At 42.3% G+C, this 17398-nt stretch overlaps 1 protein-coding gene across 1 annotated transcript in view; it reads left to right on the top strand.

Moving 5' to 3' along the window:
• Positions 1-17398, top strand: part of TMC1 (transmembrane channel like 1) — a 223304-nt gene that overhangs the window by 185743 nt on the left and 20163 nt on the right. Inside the window, exons 13-15 of the mRNA XM_053908654.1 lie at positions 2260-2439; positions 2566-2727; positions 9552-9680. Of these exons, the coding sequence (XP_053764629.1) occupies positions 2260-2439; positions 2566-2727; positions 9552-9680 (471 nt within the window). The remainder of the gene's footprint in view (positions 1-2259; positions 2440-2565; positions 2728-9551; positions 9681-17398) is intronic.

Raw genomic sequence — 17398 nt, forward strand, 5'->3', positions numbered from 1 at the left:
TGAATTCTTTGAAGCAGCAATGATAGAGCCCGTGGTTCCTATGTTTAGCTCATTGGAAACATTCAGATTGCCTCCCGCACCTTGGGCAAGTCTGGAATTCTCTCTGGTTTTCCCTAGCAGCCTAACCTCACATTTAGCACCTTCTCCTCCCCTCGTCTTATTTCCTCCCCCTTCAAAAGATATTCAAGTAAGGAGGGCCAGCTCTTTGCCTGGAATTAAATATGCCTGTGATTTATCTTCAGGATATCTACCCATTTAGCGGGCCACAGGAAGGAGGTCAGACATTTAGAATAAGGAAATTTAGATATTGAGAATAAGGAAATCACTGGTTATGTGTTGCTGCTAGGGCCTGTTCCCTTTCATAAAATGTTCTGGAATATGATGGGGCATCATTTGAAACTTAGGCATTTTCAAAACATATATAGATTTAGGCTGTTGGAAGTGTAGACTTCCCACATCAAAACTTCTACAAAGCCTGGGAGACCAAAAAGATTAAGAAAGCATAGTATTTCCTAGAAAGAAATACTTGGACAAGATATAAGATAACCTATTTACAAAAAAAGGTTCCAAAACGTTCTAGGTATTTCAGAACTGGTAGCCCTAGAGATGGGAGACCATACATTTAAGAGACTATAACTGTACAGACTTCTTTAGGTAGAGTGATTTTATTTATTTAAAACAGAGGAGAACCTCAAAGCATTTATTAAGCTTGCTGTCAAAGTTTCTTCTTATGGTTGTGATAGTTGCTATCACAGGCAAAATTATCATGTCACTTTGGTCCATGGTTCATATTTGATCATATTTTTGTATAAATGAACCACAGTAAAGGTCATAGCCAATGGCCTTCATTAGAAGGGTCACTTTGTGTAAGAGTCTGTTTAACAGCCATTTTACCCCTAAAGTCCTCAGGGCCAGCCAAGGTAGTAATGGGGATTAATTTGCTGAAACAGGATTTAAATTGACCTTGTAACAGGTAGCACGGGGTCTACCAAGTTTTTACTTTAGGCTGAAATGATATCATGCTCCTCATGGTCATGCTCCTATAATGTTCTTAATACAAATGGGAAAAACCACATTGACAATTATTTTCTAAATACAGTCTGGTAGTAGGGCACCTGGGTGGCTCAGTCAGTTAAGCGTCTGACTTCAGCCCAGGTCAGGATCGCATGGTTCACGAGTTCGAGCCCCACGTCGGGCTCTGTGCTGACAGCTCAGAGCCCGGAGCCTGCTTCATATTCTGTGTCTTCTTCTCTCTCTGCCCCTCCCTGCCTCAAAAATAAATAAATACTTTTTTAAAAATACTATAAATACAGTCTGGTAGTTACAATCTTTGAAAACATAAGAGTCAAGAAGTGGGAAATAGGAAATGTTTAGTGGTGATAGTCCTGAAGCAGGTATTTGGGAAAGACCATTGCCAAGGTTTACCAGAAATCTTTTTTTCATTTAAGGAGGCTTTTTCCTCATCAAAAAAGTGGTACATGCACTGGATTCTTTTCCCTGATTTAATTTAGCCTCATATGGCAATTGTAAGGGTGTCAGACATTTGCTACTTTTCATATATTTTCTCTCTTTCTCATACACTCCCACACACACACACACACACACACACACACACACACACGGATTATAAACCAGTTCTGCAACTTTCCTACCTTGGCTGTGATAACATCATGTCATGTGTTCTCCTTTTGTTTCTCTGTATGTCCTGTTTTCTTAGATAAACCCAGTACCTTTTTTTTTTTTTGGCTCCTAATAGTATGTATTCCCCAGAATTCAGTATTTAGTCTTGAGCCCATCTCAGGGAGCTCATTCATTCTAACTGATTGAACCAGCCCATAAACTGGTAATTGTCAAATGAGTAGCTCCAGTTTGGACCTCATTCCTTGAGCAGACCATTTTCCATTTCCTTTGGAAATCTTGTTGCAAAGTGTATCACCATGTCAGAATCAGTTCTCAGGCAGAACAATTTGTGTTCTTTGGATAGAGTGTGATGTAAATTACTTCCCTCATTATACCAGGAAACAAACTATTATTACTGGCACATACACAAGCTCATACACAAGTACATCTGGAGAATGGGGGCTGAATAATGTCTTTGTTGTTTTATGAAGATCAAAATTTAAAGATGCATAAGATAATCTTCTTTAATCTTATAAAAGATAAAGGAAACCTAGCTGAAATCTTGCAAAATTCTGGAGGAAAGCAATAATATTTTTAAAAATACCATTAACTCAGTTGATTAATTGTGTCTCATTGTAGATGAACATGGTCATGTCCCTCCTGGGGATGTTCTGTCCAACCCTGTTTGACTTATTTGCTGAACTGGAAGACTACCATCCTCTAATTGCTCTGAAATGGCTACTGGGACGCATTTTTGCTCTACTCTTAGGCAACTTGTACGTATTTATTCTTGCGTTGATGGATGAGATTAACAACAAGGTGAGTCTTGTATCTGGATTGTTCTTGGCATCAGGGTGTTATTACAATTCCCTGTCTCCGGATTGCTACAAATGCCTTTGAAATCTGTGTTGTCTCCATTTTTGTGTGCATCACTTTGCTCCCAAGATTGAAGAAGAGAAGCTGGTAAAGGCCAATATTACCCTCTGGGAAGCCAACATGATCAAGGCCTATAATGCATCACTCTCTGGAAATAGCACTGGACCACCTTTTTTCGTGCACCCTGCAGATGTACCTCGAGGACCCTGCTGGGAAACAATGGTGGGACAGGTAATGTCACAAACACAAGTGGATGACAATTAATGGCTTAAAAAAGAGAAGATCAATTATTCCTTTTCATAAGTGTGGCCTATCGTTTTCATTGCTTAATAAAAAAAAAAAATACCTAAGCTTTATCGAATGCTTACCACGTGCTGGTTGTGAGTTTCATATCTATTAGCTCATGCAGTCCTCACAGCCATTTTTGAGGTAAGTACTACTTTTACACCTTTTTTTACAGTTGTGAATAAAAAAGGATATTTTTAAGTGGTGTGAGGAGATGTTTATTTTCCATTTGTGTCATCATAAAGCACCTAGATTTGGATACGGGCTCAAGTGAATATTTAAATGGAACTCTACCTATCATTACTTGTTTTCCATGAAAAAAGATTCTTTTGGGAGCACACACTAATACTCATTTCAGGAATGTCCACTTTTGTCAGATACTTGTCCCTTAAGTATTAAAGGAAATGCTATTTTAGGCTAGTTGCTTTCATGATAATTATGTAAATGGCCCCAGTCCAACACTACTGTTATTTTACCAGAGAAAAGAAGTCACGCATCACATGGTTTTCTGTCCAATGGAGGAAACCACACGAAGCAAAAGCAAGAACGATAAACTATTGCACATGTCTTACTTCTATGCAGATCCATTTTTTACTTTGAAAAGCCTTTAATTTTAATGTGAATTTCATAAACCGATTTTGGGCTTTGGTTCATGGATGATGAAGAGGTATTTTTAAATATGTCATCATGAGTCTGCCTGCCTGTTGGACCAGAGTTCAGTTTCAGCAGTAACATGGTCTTGTGGAATTATTTCAGCCCTTTTTTGCTGTGTACTTATTTTTGGAAATATAAAAGGAAAAATTAAAAGTTAGTGTTAACCTTATAAAGCTAATATAATTTAAACATATGTGGGTAGGGGCCTCTGGGTCGCTCTTTCGGTTTAGCCTCTGATTTTGGCTCAGGTGGTGATCTCGTGGTTCGTGGGTTCGAGCCCCACGTGGGGGTCTGCTGACAGCTCAGAGCCTGGAGCCTGCTTCGGATTCTGTGTCTCCCTTTCTTTCTGCCCCTCCGTCACTCGCACTCTGTCTCTGTCTCAAAAATAAATAAAACATTAAAAATAAATAATTAATTAAAAAAATAAACAAAAGTGGATATCATTAGATACCCTCATGCTCAATTAGATGCTCGTCAGACTTAAGCCAATCAACTGTGATTTCAATTGTGGGGGAAAAAAAATTAAGAAAAATGTGTATGATGCTAGACACACATCCTCGAAGACTGTGTCCAAAAAGTATGGCATGATTAAGGATTTTATTTTATTTTATTTTTAAGGTTTCAGGGGGCCAGATAAACTCCCTTTCCAGTTACATTTTATTAAATACTCAATTCTTAGACGTGCACATTCCATACATGTTTATAGCACATATTATGTATGGAATGAAATGAGATGAAATGGAGTGAAGTGAAGTGGAGGTTGCCTTTACTTAGTAGAGAGGCGTGGTGATCCGAGGTGTGGGTAGATGGGATCGTGGACCTTCAAAGACGTCTGTATCTTAACCACTGGAGTCTTTATGACTATATTACCTTACACGGTAAAATGGACTTTGCTGATGTGATTAAGTGATGAGCTTTGGAATAAGAAAATTATCCTGGATTATGTGGATGGACCTGATGAAATCCAAGTGGAGAAAAGGGTCAAAGTCAGAAAAACCAGATATGACCATGGAAGAGTTTGGAGAGATGTACTTTAATGATGGAGAGAGGGGGCTCTGAGCCCAAGAATGCAGGCAGCCTCCAGAAGCAGAACAAGGAGGGGAAACAGACTCCTTCCTGCTGCCCACACCTTGATTTTAGACCTCTGACCTCCAGAACTATAAGAAAATAAATCTGTGTTCTCTTAGGCCACTAAGTTTGTGGTTAATTTGTCATGGCAGCAATGGGAAATGAATACACAGCAGTACACAGGTTTCTGGATTCCAAGGGTCTTGAAGCGAAGTCTGGTCACGGCGCTTAACACAAATCTTATCACGTGGACACTGCTCCTTGACTCTTCAGCTAAAGTTGAAAGAAATGAAAGACTTGGGAAAATAAGTTTCTTGCACAAACTCAAGGAGCTGGAAATGTTTTCTTTTATATATCCCAGAACGCAGACTGGCATGTGGACTAAGAAATTTACCCTTTAACAGTCTTGATAGAACGAACTGTAAAGAATAAAATTGAGGCGGGGTGCCTGCGTAGCTCAGTTGGTTAAGCATCTGACTGTTGACTTCAGCTCAGGTCATGATCTCATGGTTCCCATGAGATGGAGTCCAGAATGGGCTCTGCACTGACAGCCTGGAGCCTATTCTGGATTCTCTCTCTCTCTCTCTCTCTCTCTCTCTTTCCCCCCTGCTTTTGCGCCTCTTGTGCATGAACACACGCTCTCTCTCTCTCTCTCAAAATTAAGTAAATAAACATTAAAAAAAGAATACGATTGAGGCTTCTCACTTCCGGGGAAGAGAAAGTGATTAATTAGGTAGGAATGCCAATGCAATCTAGGAGGCTACTTATGTCTCTGATTATGCAGAAGATTCTGCAATAGTTCCTCACAGACTGACTTGAAACAAAGGAAAAGTCACTTGTCTCACTCTTCTGGGGACCATGCTACTTGTCTTGATCTTTTTAAAAAAATCCCATCTTGGGGCGCCTGGGTGGCTCAGTCGGTTGAGCGACCGACTTCGGCTCAGGTCATGATCTCACAGTTTGTGAGTTCGAGCCCCGCGTCGGGCTCTGTACTGACAGCACAGAGCCTGGATCCTGCTTCTGATTCTTTGTCTCCCTCTCTCTCTGTCCCTCCCCTGCTCATGCTCTGTCTCTGTCTCAGAAATAAATAAATATAAAAAAAAATTTAAAAAAAAATCCCATCTTCATGCTTCATTATATTGCCTTACTGCCGTCTTCTCGTTCACCTTCCTTTCTCTAAGGAGGACCTTCAGCACTTGAGGGAAAGTCTGCAGGAGCTGGCCTATGAGGTTGTGGTTCTGAACAGACTATTGATGAGGGAGGTAGAGTCCATGGGGACAAAGAGAACACAGGGAACATAAAAACCGTGAAAAGTCTGGAAAGTCTGTTCTTTACGAGATCAATATCTCTATCCATGCACCTAGAAACATTTCTTTTAACTACTTAAAAATAGTGACTCCAGGGGAAATAGTAGAGGCAACTACTTTGCATGTAATGTTGGGGCACACCCCAAAGGCTCATTCTTTGTTCCGTCAGAACATTCCAGATGTTTCCTCTTCTCCTCCATGGATCCCCTCTGCTTTGTTTCCTTAAAGATGATGTAAGACTCAAACCTCTCTTTGAGTTTGGATATGAGATGATTCGGTGGCTCCTTTATCCTTCCAGGGAATCTCCAAGATGTAGCCACTTAGTCCCATTTCCAATAGTATTTGATGGGTAGGCAGCAAAGCCCTCCTTGGGAGACTGCTCTTTGAAGCTATATACTGAGGTCTGCATTTTGGGGAAGGAGAAAGCAGCCAACAGCTAAACGTAACAACAGCAAGGTCTGGCATTTATTGAATGGCTCTGATGTGCTCAGCGCTGTCTCCTTGGATTTTGAAATTATCCTTTGAGATAAATCATATTATCTCTATTATCTCTATTTTATAGTTAAGGAGACTGGGACCCAAAAAAGTAAAATAATTTGCTCAAGCTCTTAAACGACGTCAATGACGGGAGCCCACGTTTAACCCATATAGTCTGGGTAGAGTTTGCATCCTTACCCATAGTGCTGAATTGTCCCTAGGAACATAATTAACATCAACACATACTCTCCAACGTCCTACTATGGGATGTCTAGAGTTCTAGAGTCTGTGGTCCTCTGTGATGCCCCTTGTCTATGGTGTTCCTGTTATCTACTCATGACTCTTAGGTTTACTGATCAAAGCTGCCTAGACATTTTAACTGACTGAGTGTTAAGTTGTGAGGTGTGAGGTGTGGTGCTCAACTGGGCCCCTGTGTGGAGAGTGTGCTCCCATCCTGACTAACACGCTAGAACTGGGATTGGACGTGCCCCTGAGGTGAGCTGAGCCACTGTTTGGGGGATTCCCTTATAAAGCATTGTTTGGGTTTTTTTTTTAATGTTTATTCAGTTTTGAGAGACAGAGAGAGACAAATCGCAAGCAGGGGTGGGGCAGAGAGAGAGGGAGACACAGAATCTGAAGCAGGCTGCAGGCCCTGAGCTGTCAGCACAGAGCCCGACACGGGGCTCGAACTCACGGAACTCACGGACCGTGAGATCATGACCTGAACCGAAGTCAGACCCTTAACTGGCTGAGCTGCCCAGGCGCCCCAAGCATTGTTTTCTTCTAATGGTTGGTGAATAAATATTCTTATGTCTCGGTATAATGTTTGGATCTTTTTCTGGTACATTCTTTAATGTTTATTTATTTATTTTTGAGAGAGAAAGAGAGAGAGAGAGATAAAGAAGGGGCAGAGAAAGGAAGAGAGAGAATCCCAAGCAGCCTCCACTCTGTCAGCGCAGAGCCCAATGCAGGGCTGAACCCACGAACTGTGAGATCATGACCTGAGCCAAAATCAAGAGTTGGACACTTAACCGACTGAGCCACCCAGGCACTTCCGGTATTTTAGGTGACAGAACGCTGCTCAGGAACAGTAGGATTTCAGTTATTGGGTGAGGGTGTTTAGGAACATGTAGGAACTTCAAAACCGCTCTGAAATTTTCTCTTACCTGAGGAGGCCCTCCTGAGCTGGCAGTGCAAGCCAAAACAATATCCCTCATCGCCTACCTCTGATTGATACTAGTCATTGGAGCCTGAACTCAAATTGGTTGGGGAATGAAAAGGAGAATCAGAACAGGGAAGGGAAAAGTTGTGGCCGGAAATAACTGCAGGAATTTACTATCACCCAATCATTCATTCTGTATTTATCGAGCAGCCGCTGAGAAGCAGGCATCGTGCTGGACACTAGGGGTACATTGGGCATAAAGGTGGGCTGGTTCCTTGCCCTTGTGAAAACTATGTTCTTGAATAATTTTGCCAAATTTGCGAATTTACAAGGGTGACGATGAAATGCAAGGAATCTGAGAACTTTGTACAGAGAGGCTTGCCCTTGTCACCGAGGGGAGTGAAACTCTCCCCGTACAGAGAGGCTTGCCCTTGTGAAACTCTCCCCACTCAGGGATGCTATAGTGATGTGTATGAGTTGGTGTGTAAACTGAGTCAAGAAGTGAAGTGAGAGTGACTGAGTGGCGTGAGGACCACATGCGAAGGCCCTGTGGTCTGAAGAAGTATGGAGACTGAGGCTCTCAAGGAAAGCCAGTGGGGCTGGAGTGAAGAAGAGGCGAAAAGCAATACCAGAAGCATATGGGGAGCTACACAGCAGTCGGATTATACAGAAACTTCCAGAGCGTGCAGGGACCCCACGCTCTCTCGGTCCACTTTTTACTCCGGCTCTTGCTGCCCCAAACAGCTGCGCGTCCCGGTTACCTGGTAGCATTTCAACTCAGCCGTCTGCATCACCCTCCAAGTTTCTGTGCTGTCACGGGGTGGGGTGATCATTCCACGTGGGGCCACCCTTGACTAGGTGCCGGTTCAATATGTCTCCCTTCTGTCTCTGGCACGGACAATTCGGAGGCTTATTCTATATGGCTTTCAAGGCTTCCAGGTGGGTGCCCACCAGGGTAAGACTCACGTGACAGATTTTAACATGCTCTTGGGCCAAAGCTCTCCTTCCTTCTGTTTCATTCTTCCCAACCTCCACTCCTGTTCTCTCACAACACTTCCCAAAATATACTGCTGGCCTCCAGGCCCTTGTCACAGGCATTGCTGGTGGTGAAAACTAACACTAAGTTTTAAAGTTCGTATTTTAAAGTGTTTAATATCATAGTTTTTGCTTGTGTTCCATCCGTATTGTAGTTTACTACAATTTATGGCAGATTATGTTTAAAAGAGTAGTAGTTATCTTTTAAGAACAAGGGATATTAAAGTTAAAAGAAATAGGAGATAAATTCTATTCCGTATGGTACTTGGACATACCAAGAATCCTGGAGGTGGTACACAATTTTCGGGAAGCATAGCTCTGACGTGTGAGGCTGGAAATTCACCTAATGACTGCTCTTCAAATGGTCCTTTGCCCCATGAGAAAATTCTTTCTCACTAATTATCTCATCTTATCTTATCTTATCTTATCTTATCTTTAAATGTTTATTTATTTATTTTGAGAGAAAGAGAAAGCTAGCAGACAAGCGACGGGGGCGGGGGGCGGGGAGAGAATCCCAAGCAGGCTCCTCATTGTCAGTGCAGGGCCTGACGCGGGGTTCCATCCCACAAACTGTGAGATCATGACCCGAGCAGAGATCGAGAGACCGGGAGTTTGCATGCTTAACTCAGCCACCCAGGTGCCCCTGGCTTATAAACATTTTTAACACATTAGACAAACTAATCCTGTGTCACATTTGCTGCCAGTACTTTTCCCAGTGTGTCTTTTTAACTCGATAAATATTGCTGTTTGCTAGATTAAAGTCTTAAACTAACATGTGGTCAATATATTCCTGGTTTTCTTATGTCATACATATAAAAGTTTCCCAGTAAGAAGACTTTCGATACCGTGGCTTTGGAATGTTGAGACAATTATTTTTAGACTAAGAAAATAAGGGTGAAATAGTCTTCACTTGCTAGATAGGCCTTTTTTATTTTTTTTATTTTTTTTTTAACTTTTCATTGTGGTTTCTAAGCTAATACTATGCAGAAGCAGAACAAACCTGATGTTGACACTAGGGCCATTTGAAAGGAGAAATGCTCATTTTAATCTGGCTAATATCCCAACAGGAATTTGTGCGGCTGACCGTTTCTGATGTTCTGACCACTTATGTCACAATCCTCGTTGGGGACTTTCTCAGGGCATGTTTTGTGAGGTTTTGCAATTACTGTTGGTGCTGGGATTTGGAATATGGATATGTAAGTATGATATTCACTTTTCTCTTATCAGATTATTCTTTTGTGGATTATCATTTGCACACACAATGCAAGAAAAAGACTTTAGAAGGTGGGGCCACCTGTAAGACATTAATAATGAAGACCAGGGAATACAGTTCTGATTCAGAAGGGTTTCAGACAGGAGTGTCATGATTTTGGACATTCTGGTAAAATTAGCCCGGATGGCTAAAGCAGCGGAGCTCAACCTTTCTGTGAATGTGGTGAACTCAATCGATCTGGGACCCATAGGCAGCCCCCTCCCCTTGAAGCTTGCCGACATTTCTAGAAGCAGGGCAAGATGGGTGTATCAACTGCACATTCTGTCAATTCCTTTGTTTCTACGAAACAGAGTCCTGGACAGTTACTGTGCAGTGCATTGAGGGATAAAAGAATTCAGCAAATATGGTGCTAATTTCATAAAGCTCGCGGGGTAATGAGAGCTCAGTAGAGACACGAGCAGGGACATGTGGAAGTTTCAAGGAAGGCCCAGGGTGCTGATAGAGCTTTGGCGAGCGGTGAACCTGAGCTCTGAACTCTGGCAAGACGATTTCCTGCCCCACGACAACAGTGCAAGTTTCTCTGACTCCCTCCCCAGCTCACCCTCTACGCTAAACCCCAGGTGCCCCCCACAAAGTTCAAGGGCAGCAGCAGGGCACACATCACTCTTGGTCTACCACCTTGTCAGGTGACCGCTGTCCCTCTTTTGCAAGTGTAACAGTCATCTTGGGAACTATGACCTGAAGGGTTGACTGTAATCACTTGCTTTAGATCCTCCAATGGCTTGTAAGTACTTAAAATGGATTCCAAATCCCTTTCCAAGGCCTTCGATACCTTATGGGATCTGTTTCTTATTTCTCTCTGAGCTCGTCTTCTACCAATTTTGTTCTTGCTTTACATAAAGTCCGTACACTTCGGAATTCTCTCTTATGCTCAAACACAAGATGATCCTTGCATTTGCTCTAGCTGTTTTTCCCTGTAGGGTGCAGATTCCTAGAATTTGGTGCGGTTGATGCCTTCTTGTCATTAAGGACTCAGCTACTATGTCACCTACTTTGAGCTGTTCTCTGACCTTCCCATCTAACAGAGCCTACCAGGCACTCTGTCTCAACACCCTGCTTAATTTTCATCATAGGATGTATAACTATCTGACATTTCCTTTTAAAAACAACCTTATAACCTATCTCTCACAGTTTGAATGAGAGCCCTGTAAAAACAGAAGCTTTGACCTCTCGGCTTAGAACTATGCTTGTCACATGGCAGGCATCATATGTCGACCAGACGTCAGTGTCAACGTCAGTGTCGAACCTCTGCTTTCTAACACCATCAAGGCAATGCCACCTGTTGACAGAATTCTGCCTGCTTCCATGGACGTGCCCACGGGGTCAGTTCTGGCTTCGTATTGCGGAGCCAGTGCTGTTTCTCCCCTTGCTGGAGGAGGGGTCTCCTTTTCCGCCGCCCTCTCCTCAGTCCCGTGCCCTCTAGTCTCCGGACAAATCCTATACTCAGAACGGTTTCCAGGACACCAGCCTGGATCCTCAGCGTGGCTCTCTGCCTTTGAGATTGTACCTTTGATGATTAGGTCATCTCTGCCACCCTCACTGAAAGTGCCTCTGGGACGGGCCAGAAGTGGTTAGGTAATGCTCTTTGGTGAACTCCAGTGAGGTAATGCTATGGATCCAGGATGCTGTTGTATTGTTTTCCCATTCCCTGCTATGAGGTATTCAGCTGGCTTGGTTTCATTTCTATTTTCCCTGTCTGATTCAGCTCTTCTGAGGCCGACGTAAAAATTGCCATTCTTTTCTTAGGCCATCGCTTGGCTTATGCTTGCCTTTTATCCCTTACTGCTTTCTTCTTAAGTGCTAGAAAATTTTGCTTCAAATATGAAGTCAATAAAACATGACCTGGATGCATAAAAGCTGTAATTAAACGACTGTAATTTATTATTTATTGAGTGCTGACGGTGCTCTTGGGTTAGTACAAAGTACAGGAAAAAAGACGAGTTCCTGTCTTAGGTCACAGAGACTTTGTTCCCATGTTACTTTTGGAAGGCTCTTTAGAAAGAAGCCCAATATCCAAACAAGTTTTAAACAGTAGAGGGTGGATGGTGGATCTTCGATGTGGATCCTACTATCATTGGCCCATCACGTAGAGAGGGTACACGGTTGAGTGCTTACCAGGTGCAAATCGGTACGAGCAAACCTCTGTGCTGGGTGATAGGGGTACAGAGATGTAGAAGATGTAAGCCTAAGGAGAGGTTGCACACTTGGGCTAGATGCCTCGATTCAGCTTTCCGATATATGTATTTTTCTCTTGTCCACAGAGTGTTTTTGTTGGTTGGTTTGGTTTTTATTTATTTATTTATTTTTTAATGAGCTCATATTTTACAACTGGAAGTTTTATATTTAAAAAAAAATGGATCTCTTGCTTTTCGTGACATATTGGGAGGGCTGGCAACATTAGATCCACATTCCCACACGGCAGAAATTGGCTGCAGTGAGAAGCCACTGCCTGGCGGCAGATGGAATTTGCATCCCCCGGCCCGCACACTCTTTACTGCCCTTTGATCCCCCAAGTCCTTGTTATTAGTACAGAGCAGAAAATATAAATGCCACAGAAGAAACCAATGGTTGCATGACTTTGGGGGTGGATGGAGGGAGGGAGAAAGGGAGAGAGGGAGGAAAGGAAAGAGAGAAACAGAAAGAGAGGGAGAAAGAGAAAGAGAGAGAGGAAGAGGGACAGAGAGAGATCAGAAATGCAAAGTCGTGTTGTAGGAAGAGGGCCTTGGGCCGGTCTTGAGAAAGCCTCAGAATTTCAAAGGTCCAGTGGAAGCCAGGGTTCTCAGTGGAGGGACCAACGTAAGACAGGGCCCAGCATTGATTAAATTTTTATTGGGTGTCAGTTAAACTTTATCTAATTTTTAGTTATGGTAATAAATATTATGGTTACGTTTATTTATAGGCATGTAGATAAATATGCTCACAGAGAAGTTATAATGGTAGGCACAGATTGTTTCCTTAAGAGAAATTTCTCTACGTTGAATTGCCCAGTCTTAGAGAATGTACAATTTAAAAAATTCATTCACTTTTATTTATCCTATTTAAAAAAAAATTATTATCGTTTTTTTTTTTTTTAATTTGAGAGAGAGCAAGAGAGACAGCATCCGAGCTGGGGAGAGGGGCAGAGGGAGAGAAAGAGAATCTTAGGCTCCATTCTCAGCACAAACTTTCGGTCACTTTTATTACAACAGCTTCTGTAACGACTAAACTCTGCGGACTCCAGCCTCAGCTCCAGAGAGCCACAGAATGTTAATGTCTGGCGGAATGTTGACACAATCAGTCATACATCCTTTGTTTCACACCTGAAAATTGAGAGCTTATGAATCGAAGTGAGTTGCCTAGGCTTGTGTGGCCGCCAGGGAATAAACAAGGGCAGGACACAGCCATTATGTTAAATATGCTGAATGGTATATACTGGTCGTATCAGAGTAACTTGAATGAAAAGCGACCCCATATGGTTCTCCAGTTATAAATTTATGGCCGAAGTATTATCACAACGAATCTATAAAGATGAGCTGAGCTGCGAAAATTACTGGCTAATGGTAGGCTGTTAGAGCACGTAATGTAAGTTAATGTTTTCCAAGGCTTCTCCAAGCAGAGCAGACAATTTTCAATGTTTCCGAAGTGTTCACTGACTCATAGGACGTAGAATGGTTTCTCCCAGGAGGGATTTTAGCCCCCCCAGGTTCGGCACAACTGCCCTAAAGCCTCACGTAAACTCTTTGGGTTTCCTGCAACAGTTCAACACAGAATGCCTTTATTTTCAGTTTAGCTTGTGTTGACATTACCTTTGCTATTCATCAATAAAAAAGGTAACAGGTATGCAAGAAGAAATAGAACTGAATACACAGCATGGTATTAGAACATGGTCAATCAAATGAAACCTCAGCATCTTGTTTCAAGTTACATTTTTGAGGTGGTCCTTGTTAAATTTACGTAAATGGAAAATATAAGAGGTTTCCCTGAGATCTGATGAAGGGGTTCAAGATTATTAATCAATGAGAGGCATATGTTTGACAGATCATAAAAGTGGACTCCATAGTATAGTATATCTTATGTAGTTCTTATTATATGTCAGAACTTCTACAAAATACTTTACACATATTATTGCATGTATTCATACCAGCAATGCTATGAGGTAGCTCCTTTTTTCCCCGACTTTACAGTAAATAAGCCTTAGAGGATGTTTCATAATTTTCTCAAAGACATATCCCTAATCATTGGTGGAACTAGGACTTAAACTCAGTTGAATCAGCGTCAAAGCCATCAACCAGATTTCTGTCATGTTAAATTTTCACTGTAACGCTTAACCCTAGAAATTTCAAGGACTCTGTCAAGTCATGATGAATTCATGAGCCAATCTATGACATGGGTAACTCAAAGCACTCCCAAGATTAGACAGTTCACCTGCAATAGAACGGAGTTAACAAGAAAGCCTGTGATGTACAATTAGAAAGAGGGGCATCTGGGTGGCTCAGTTGGTTAAGCATCTAACTCTTGATTTCAGCTCAGGTCACGATTTCACTGTTGTGAGATCAAGCCCTGTGTCGAGCTCTGCGTCAGGCTCCAATTAGAAATAAACTGATGTTCTCCAGCTGGGAATGAGGTATTATTTAACAGTCCAGGAAGATGCCATGCTAAGGAGTCAGTAAGAAGTCTTGAGTATCCCATGAAGGATTGACAACATGGAAAAAGGGACAGTACATTCTGGATGTGAAGTTCCACTTGAACATTGGACAGTATGTCTTTAGACAACGAGGGTTGAAGTACAAAGCCCCGAGTTTTCTGAATCACCCTAGTAGATGAGGCTAGGATTTGTCCTACATCAGTGGTTCTTATATTTGAGGAGACAACAGAATCCCCCGAAGGCATGTGAAAACACAGCATTTCTGATCTGGGAGAGGTCCCGGAGAATTTACTTTTCATTTTCTTTTTTAAAATTTATTTGTTTATTTATTTATTTATTTATTTATTTATTTATTTATTGAGAGAGCACTCACGCAAGTGGGGGAGGGGCAGAGAGAGGGAGTCTGAAACAGGCTTCAGGCTCTAAGCTGTCAGCATAAAGCCCAACACAAGACTCGAACCCACAAACCGTGAGATCATGACCTGAGCCGAAGTTGGACACTTAACTGACTGAACCATGCAGGCGCTCCCAAAATTTACTTTTCTAACAAACTCCGGGGTAATACTGCTGCTTCTGGTCTGGGGACCAGAACAGTCTTGAGAACCATTGACCCAGAGTGATTTCAGCTGTGGGCAAGTGAGATTTGTATGTCAGACAGGACATTGCAATGACAGAATTCTCTCTGAGATATTCCACAATATCCATAGGTTAATGATCTGTCCCAAATAACTAAGCTTGCAGACAGAGGATGAGTTTTCATGGCTCTTCAGTCCAGTGACAACCATCTGTCTTCGTTGTGGGCAGATGACTGACTCCTGCCCGCCACAAAGGTCCAGAAATAAAACAAGATAATTTCCAATCCCTTGACTATTACAGACCTCAGCCTAAATCCAAATGGGATCTGCTTTTGCTGGCCCCTAAAAGTCTTATCAGGGATGAGCAGCCCTTAGTGATTTTGTTATATGCATCCCATTTGAATCAGTTCATTTCTCAGTTTTCAGGAAAACCTATTTTTTCCCAAGCATCATTTACCTTCAAGCTATTTATGTTTTAGAGGCGATTAAGCAAACGTATTGCAAACTGATTTATGCTTGTGTTATTAAAGTATTGCTTTTAAAACTTTAAAATACAATATCATCTCAGGTTTTCATTAAATCCATCTCTAAAAGAATGAGTATTGAATTTTATAGTGTGTGAGTGTGTGTGTGTGTGTGTGCGCGCACGCACATGTGTGTTTGCCTCCTTACTTTTGTTTTTGGTTTTTTTTTGGAGTGAGATTTTCTGAGTTGAACTCATATAGTATTCAAGTGCATTTCTAAGATGTTTACAGAGAAGCAATTCTTTAATAACTGCATCTAATTTTTCAACCCATTACAGATTTTAGATTAGAAAAGGATCTTAGAAATGATCTAGTTCAGAAGTTGGCAGACTTTCCCTGTAAAGTAAAGGGCTGGATGGTAAGTGTTCTCACTTCTGCAGGTGTGATATTGTGATAAAATAAGAAATATATATTTGGTCTCCATCTCCCGGGCAGAGCTCCTAAAACCTTTGTAATTTCCTAAGCGGTACAGGTGCTAGGATCATCTTTTGTTCCAATATTTGGTCTTTGACGCTGGTTCCTGATACAGAGCCTCCAAATTCTTTGGGATTACCTGGGTAACGGGAACATTGCTTGTTCCAATGAGACAATGCTTGGTGGCTCCTAGATAGCTTCAGGATGGGGACTGGTCAACAGAAAGGCCGAACCACGATTAGAAGCTTGAAACTTTCAGCCCTATCTCCCCCATCCTCCAGGGAGGGGAGAGGGGCTGGAGAGTGAGTTGATGATTGATCATGCTTACTGATGAAGTCTCCATAAAACTCCCTGACCTGTGGGGTTCAGAGAGCTAGCAGGTCGCTGAACATGTTGAGGTGCTGGGAGGGTGGTGTGCTTGGAAAGGACATTCGTGCCCTTTTCCTCATACCTTGCCCTATGCACATGCACCTCCTCCATCTGTCTATTCCTGCCATATTTAATAATAAACAGTAGCCGAGCAAATCAACTGTTTTCTGTAGTTCTGTGAGCCATTCTAGCAAATTATCAAACTTGAGGAGGGAGATGTAGGATCCTCTGACTTAGAGCCAGTCACTTGGCATATATGTGAACTTGTGATTGGTGTCTGCAGTGGGGCAGTCTTGTGGGACTGCGCCCTTAACCTGTGGGGTCTGCACAAGTTCGGGACAGTCAGTGTCAGAACTGAGTTAAATGCTAGAGCATCCAGCTTATGTCTGTAGAGAATCGGGGCACTGTTTAGCATGGGGAGAAAGCCCACACATCTGTATCAGAAGTACTGTGCGTGGAGCGTAGAAAACACTCCTGCTTTCAGCAGGAGATATGGTCTCGGCGGGGACTGTTGAGCTCTCCTGTTTTAGTGTCCAGCAGCCACAGACAATACATAAACGAACGAAGGCCGCTGTCTTCTAATAACTATCTATTTACAAAAACAGACAGTGGTCCAGATTGGGCTTCTGGTCCACAGTGTGACAACCACTGACCTAGTTTTTCGCACCAGTTTATCTGTGAGGAAACTGAGGCCTGACGAGATACGCAACGGGCCCAGCTCACGCAGCTAGGAAATGGCAGGGCAAGGTCTAATACTCAGACAAGTGTGTGGACCCCAAACCCTTGGTACAGTAGGGACGCCCTCTACCCATCTTTTGCATCAGGTCAATTTGTGCATCAAAGGTTGTATCCCTCCGGCTGACCTTGCTGCACACACAGTATGCGAACAAAGGCTCCCAATGTGTCCTTTATGTTTTTATAGTTACCTAGTTGTAAAAATATCTCAAATGGGCTTTAAGAGGCTTATATATTTGTGAGAGTAAAGAAAATACACTTCTAAAGGGTTGAATTTTTTAAATTTTACATAGCTTGGTGGGCTAAATCATGGCACTATTCTAAAGAGGTCAAAGATGAAGGTTTGGTTCTTAAACTGACATGGAGAAGAGCTGTTCCAAGGCCACAGATGGCACAGGCC

The sequence above is a fragment of the Panthera pardus genome, unplaced genomic scaffold (genome assembly GCF_024362965.1).
Source record: "Panthera pardus isolate Hobbes unplaced genomic scaffold, ASM2436296v1 HiC_scaffold_20, whole genome shotgun sequence".
Taxonomy (NCBI): domain Eukaryota; kingdom Metazoa; phylum Chordata; class Mammalia; order Carnivora; family Felidae; genus Panthera; species Panthera pardus.